The sequence below is a fragment of the Taeniopygia guttata genome, chromosome 32 (assembly GCF_048771995.1).
Source record: "Taeniopygia guttata chromosome 32, bTaeGut7.mat, whole genome shotgun sequence".
NCBI classification, from domain to species: Eukaryota; Metazoa; Chordata; class Aves; order Passeriformes; family Estrildidae; genus Taeniopygia; species Taeniopygia guttata.
This window is the reverse complement of record NC_133057.1, coordinates 2,570,827-2,576,853: the sequence shown is the minus strand read 5'-3', so window position 1 is coordinate 2,576,853 and position 6,027 is coordinate 2,570,827. Positions and strand designations below refer to the sequence as shown.

The following is a 6,027-nucleotide window of genomic DNA, read 5'->3' as shown; positions in this document are numbered from 1 at the left end:
TACTATTTAGAATTCCCAATCCTGTTCCCACAACACCAGTTATGTCTCTTGGCATCTGTGTTTTAGAAGGGTTCCACTGTCGTAACCAGGTCGTACACCCCTGGAAAGAAGTTTGCAAGAAAGGTGAACAAGCTGGCTGAATTTCAGAGACATTGCTTTGCATTAGCAATTTAACTTGTTTAAGAGACCATGCTGGATTGAACAATATTTGTTGTTGGCCAGTTTTCCTGATTATATATGGTCCAACTTTAGAAATTTTTGGGGTAAGCATAACAGGTGGTTGGGTGGTAGGTATCACAACATTAACATCAAGTTCTCCCCAGTATTTAAATCAATACTTTAAACTTAAAAGAAAGCACTTCAGTATTTTTGGACCAAAGACAAACTATTTCTGCAGTTTGTGTTAATGTGAAATTGTGCCAACAATCCTGTACGCTTCGGTGCGTACAAACCTTTTTGTGCTTAAAGAGATCTTTTCACTTTTTCTGCATGCTACCACAATTATTTCAGACCGCAACCACTCAGCTGGTTTCTGGCCATGGGGTTGTGGTAGGATGCAGGAAAGTATTACCAGTTTTATCATGAATTAGGTGGTCTTCATGTCCCTCGGAGTTCTTCTGTAAAAGTAAACACAACAGAATCCTGCCAGCGAGAGGCAGAAGAGGTTAGAATGATGGAATTATCCTGCACGTATTTATCCAATGTTCTTTCCCTAGAGCACCAGAGGCTTTCCATGCACATTTATTCAGAGGGGGTTTTAGCACAAGTGGTACTAGCCCTATAGTAAGGGATGTCCACCAGAACAGGTTGGCCAGGGTAATGTGCTGGATTATGAGGATCATTTGGTGCACAGCGTAGGAGTCAATGTAGAGACAGACAAGAGAGGCGTTCTGTGCTTCTTGTTGGAAAACACTCCAGACAGCTCTCAGCTCCTTGACCTGAGAACTGCTTTCTCCCTCATTAATTAGTTCACCAGAGGAAATGTGGGGGGCTGCTGCCCTGTATGTCCACACCTTCCCTTCTCGTTTAGCAGAGGCATCAGTGAACCAAGAGTTTGCTGATTGTTCAGGGCAGAAAGGAGGGGCTACTTGGATTACAGAGGCAGGTTTGTCCTGGCTGCTGTCCAAGCTCTCAGTTTCTTGTATTGCCAAATTTTTCACAGCTCCTTCTGTTATTGTAAAGATGTTACAGTAATGTTCAATCTGAGCATACCACTTTCTTACCGAGGCCCTCTGGGCCACCCCGTCAGGAGGGGGGGTCCCAGTAGTGACTGTCTTAGTATCATTGAAAGGGCTTCTCAATACAATTGGTAGTTGTAGTGCAAGTCTTTCCACTTCAATGAGAGCCAGGCTGACCACAAACAATCCCTTTTCCCAGGTAGTGTACCTTTTCTCAGCATCTCTGAAACCACGGGAATAAAAACCAACAGGCCTTGTTGGACCCTCGGGTCCCCGCTGCCGAATGTGTACTGACAATCCTGAGACAGCAAATCCCCATCCTACCTGAAAGGGGTCTGTAGGATGAACGAGACCCAGAGCTTGATGAGCTGTTACTTCAAAAATCAGCAATTGCAATGCTTCTTCCTGAGAAGTCCAATCCCATTTTACTCCTTTCCTCAGCAGGTCATAAAGGGGAACCAAAGAGTTCTTCTGGTTACTAGGAAATCTGTCTGGTCTTTCTACAGGGGATACAGCTGCTGTAGTTTTCTGTAAGGCTATGGCAGTAGGTTTGAGTGTTTCTGGAAGCCCACAAATTAAAGGGGTCATTATTTCAGGCTTCACAGGTAATTTCATTGGGGATTCAAAGCCAGGAATTAATTTCTTTCTGTGAATCATTTGCAGACAAGTGGCTTTGGGCACACTCTCTAGGAGTTGGTCAGGGGTGCTAATTATAGCTATAGGATCTCCCCTTTCTAAGGGGCTTGTTCCCCCAGCCCAAAAAGCCACACGTTGTGTCAGGGACCACAAGTCACGTTTATCTCCTGTTGTTAAGAAGACACCGTGTCCCCAGTACCCACTGGCTTCTTGTTCAGTTAATTTAATTTGATCGCCACCGGTGAAGGACACCTGGAAAACATATTCTGTTTTTGATTTGTATGGGAGGCGTCCGTATTCTCTTTTAAGCTCAGCTAACTCGGTGGCAGTGTATGGTATGTGTTTGGTTGTGATGTGGGGTTCAAGATCATCATCACTGAGATAGTTATATTCTGTTTTAATTAAGGGTCTTAAATGAGAGCAGCAATGTTCCCCACAATTATTTACTGCCTCAAGTTCTTTGTGAGGATAAATTTGGTTAATGCGAGGAGTTTCCTTTTCCTCGGGATTTATAGAGGAATCAGCATTATGTGACTTGTTAACATGTTCCTCTTTTAAGGCAGCTCTCAATGCACAGTTCTCATTTCTCAATGAATGTTTTTCATTCCTTTCTTCATGTAATTGTTTTTGTAAAATTTCAACCAAATTTTGAAGGGAGTCTATTATTGTTTCTTGCTCACTTCTTCGCTGGAAGCGAGTTTCTACAGCTGCCATAAGACAAGCTCCCAAAACTGAGCATAAGATGGTTTTATTTCTGCCCAGTTTAAATTTTGTATCATGTCGTAAAGAACATATTCTATCAACCAAATTATCCAAATTAAACCAATTACTTTGTGCCCATTCTTCTCCTCCTGGAGAAGGTTTGGCATTGTATTTAGCTAGTAGAGCATAAAATTCAACTTTACCCTTATCGTTAAGGTTATCACTCATTTTGTGAAGGAACCAAAACCACGGCAGGGAGGTACAAACTTAAGTTACGGAAAGCACACAGTCTTCGCTGTGTCGCCCTTCACTTCCCTGGGTGGGTAAAGAGACAAAATCTGCCTGGGAGGCTCTGCTTAGTTTCCTCAAGTTGTCCCTTTCTTCCCAGACAGTGCAAACATACATATAAAACAACACAGTGTCCCGCCTTTTGCACTAAGAGATCTTTTGCAATTTCTGAAGACAGTGTGGGTGCTTTTTTCGCCTAGGCAATGTGCAGTCTGCGGGAAATTCGAATCTCTCCCCTTGCTTTCTAGACCATGCTCAGTTTTTTGGACTGGCAGGCTAGGTGCGGCTGGAGAGAAACGTCCTTCCCCTGTTACAGACTACACAGAACCTGCACCCTTCTGCCTGGACAGAAATCCTGTCCGTGACGCCAGTTTAATGTCACGATCCGCTTATAGCGGGGTGTCGTGATGGTTCGTTAGCCAATCCCAAAGTGCAAAAGACAAACAGCAGGGGACTATCAGTTTAATCACAACAGATGCACATTTATTAAGGGCCAAAAAACAATAAATGCGATAGTGGGGTCAGAAAAGAAATAAAAAGGAGAGAGAGAGAGAGAGAGAGAGAGAGAGAGAGAGAGAGAGAGAGAGAGAGAGAGAGAGAGAGAGAAGGGGGGATAAGAACAACTACCAAAACAGGCGAGGCCCTCAGTGGTCTGGACGATGGGGATCTGTCTTGTTGTGTTGGGGAGAGTCTCCAAAGTCCTACCTAACCCAGGGGTCCAGTTATAGTCCACAGAGGGAAAGGGGGGAACATGCAGAACAATGTGAGTCTACTGAAATTGCTATGGGCGGGAACAGGTGTATCTACAGAAAATCATCCAGGCTGAACAAACACAATGATGAATAAGTCCATTGAAGTTACTGGAGAAGAACAGGTCATGTCATTCCCCCCACCACCACTCTCCGTGGTAGGGGTCTCAGTCTCAGTCCTTGGGGAGAGGGTTCTTGATCTCCATCTGTCACGGTGGTAAGGAGGCAGATGAGGGGTCTTCAGTGAGAGACCACCAGGGTCACCCCAACAGTTCATTTGGCTTAAAGGTGGAGAGTGAAGCAGGAATTGCAGAAGGCTGCTCTGTGCTGGGTCCACGCTGGGTCTTTGCCAACTCCTTGCCAAGTTCTTGCCGGGCCTCGTTCGGAACAGAACGTAACGGTGCAGCGGCTGCACCTGCACTGTTGCCTTCTCCAATCCGGAACTGCAGTGGGGGAAGGGAGTTCCTTCTTGTGGCAATCGGCAGGCAAATGAGGGAGGGTCTTCAGACGGCCTCTTACAGGTTGCAGCTGGGTTGTTGTGCCTCTGGGGCTGTTTATCAGCCCCATCAGGCCCCAAGGCCACACAGCCCTTCCCTTCCCTTCCCTTCCCTTCCCTTCCCTTCCCTTCCCTTCCCTTCCCTTCCCTTCCCTTCCCTTCCCTTCCCTTCCCTTCCCTTCCCTTCCCTTCCCTTCCCTTCCCTTCCCTTCCCTTCCCTTCCCTTCCCTTCCCTTCCCTTCCCTTCCCTTCCCTTCCCGTCCCTTCCCTTCCCTTCCCTTCCCTTCCCTTCCCTTCCCTTCCCTTCCCTTCCCTTCCCTTCCCTTCCCTTCCCTTCCCTTCCCTTCCCTTCCCTTCCCTTCCCTTCCCTTCCCACCCTCGCCCAGAGGAGCAGACCCTGTGCAGCACCCTGGATTGGTGATGGCCCATCAATTAGGTCCTACCAACTGTGTGTTAATTGGGGAGGAGCTTTGTTTTGCCTGCTGGCATTGCTGCTCAGGCTGTGTCTTTGCAGATCTTCTTGATGGCTTCTCTCTTTTCCTGGGCATGCTACTGGAGGATGTCCAGGCCCAGATGATCCCACTGGAGGAGATGTGCCCTCAGCCCAGGGATGCTCAGCATGGGCTCCCCCAGCCCCTCAGGGCCCCGCCGCTGGTCACAGCAGCCCCTGCCTGGCTCCTGCCTGCCCTCACCGTGGGCATCCATGGCTGCTCCTGGCCATGGAACTCAGCCAGTGCTGGTGCCGGCTGGGCTTTGCTGTTGGAAACACCTGGACATATCTCTGACAACTCTTATTACTTTATTTGAACATAAAATGTGGGCCAAGCCCTGCCCTGGCAGGTGGGGCCTGCCCACCTTCAGTCATGGGAGGGGAACAGGACTAGGGGGCTCAGGGGCAGAGGGTCTCGTTGTGGAGGGGTTTGTTTTGGGAATGGCTCAAGATGGTCCAGAAGCTGCGGCAGGGCAGATGGGGACAGACGTGAAGAGCTGGAAACACGGGTCAAGTTCTCTCTGCCGGAGTTGTTAGGCTCGTCTCCTGGAGATGCACAGCAGCACCTTGGGAGAGAGCAGTGGCTGAGGCCCCAGCTGCCAGTGGCACACAGGGAGCCTCCTGCACAGCAGGGCCCAGAGCTGGCAGGGCTCCCCAGCACGGCTGGAGCGGCTGGCACACCTTGGCCCAGCTGGACAGCTGCCCCTCAAGGCCCCGGCGAGCAGGGGACGGCTCTGGGCAGGCTCCCTGGCCAGGAGCGGGCCCCAGAGCGCCTCTGCCTTTCAGGGGCAATCTCGTCCTTGCTCTTTCTCCTCCCCACCTTGCTCTGCCTCTGCCCTGTGCCCCTGGGGCTGCTCTTGGCCAGGCAGCCTCAGTGGGAGCCAGCACTGGCTGCAGCCCCAGCGGGCCCCGCAGGACAAGCCTCAGCAATGAAGAGGCCAAGGAAAGCACTGGGCACAGCAGAGCCCTCAGCCGAGTTCTTCGGAAAGCCATGGACTGGCCACAGCTCCACTGCAGCCTCACTGGGAATCTTCCCTGATTTTTAGCAGCCTTTAAAGGAAGATGTTTGAGATTGAGATCAGCAAAACACTCACCATTTTCTGTTCCAGCAATACCAGATTCCGACAGAGCACATCATCAGGCCAAGTGCTGCACCAGCCACAATGACCATCAACTTCATCAAACAAGATGTTCCCCGGCAGAAATCTCTTCTCATGCTTTTCCAGATTTTGTCAGCACGTGTTGAGGTGCCAGCTGCATCTTGGGAGCAATGGGGAGCGTGAGCCATTGCTATGCTGCACTGCTGAGCTGGCAGCAGGGTGGATACGGCCAGGACATTCTCGCTCTCTGTTTCCCCCTGAGCTGGGGCCTGCAGGCACCTTGCTGCCCCTTGGCACAGGACTGCTCAGTGCCCAAAGCCCTGAGCCTGCATGCAATAATTCCTCTGTGCTGTGCTGTGCTGCTCCCAGCAATACTTGTCACAGAGGT

General features: G+C 49.8%; 1 protein-coding gene across 1 annotated transcript; it reads right to left on the bottom strand.

Annotated features, from left to right (window-relative positions):
* Nucleotides 1-597: 597 nt before the first annotated feature.
* Nucleotides 598-2,790, bottom strand: LOC140681153 (uncharacterized). The gene is made up of 2 exons (XM_072920535.1): nucleotides 1,503-2,790; nucleotides 598-642 (listed from the first exon to the last, which is right to left on the bottom strand). Exons 1-2 carry the CDS (start codon nucleotides 2,742-2,744, stop codon nucleotides 598-600), a joined length of 1,287 nt encoding a protein of 428 aa, XP_072776636.1. The 5' UTR covers nucleotides 2,745-2,790.
* Between the last annotated feature and the right edge of the window lie 3,237 nt (nucleotides 2,791-6,027).

Excerpts from the sequence above, each read along its gene's own strand:
- LOC140681153 (XM_072920535.1), bottom strand. The coding sequence starts at position 2,744 with ATGAGTGATAACCTTAACGATAAGGGTAAAGTTGAATTTTATGCTCTA. Across the intron at positions 643-1,502 it reads ATCCTACAGACCCCTTTCAG|GATTCTGTTGTGTTTACTTT; the intron begins GTAGGATGGGGA and ends TCTCGCTGGCAG.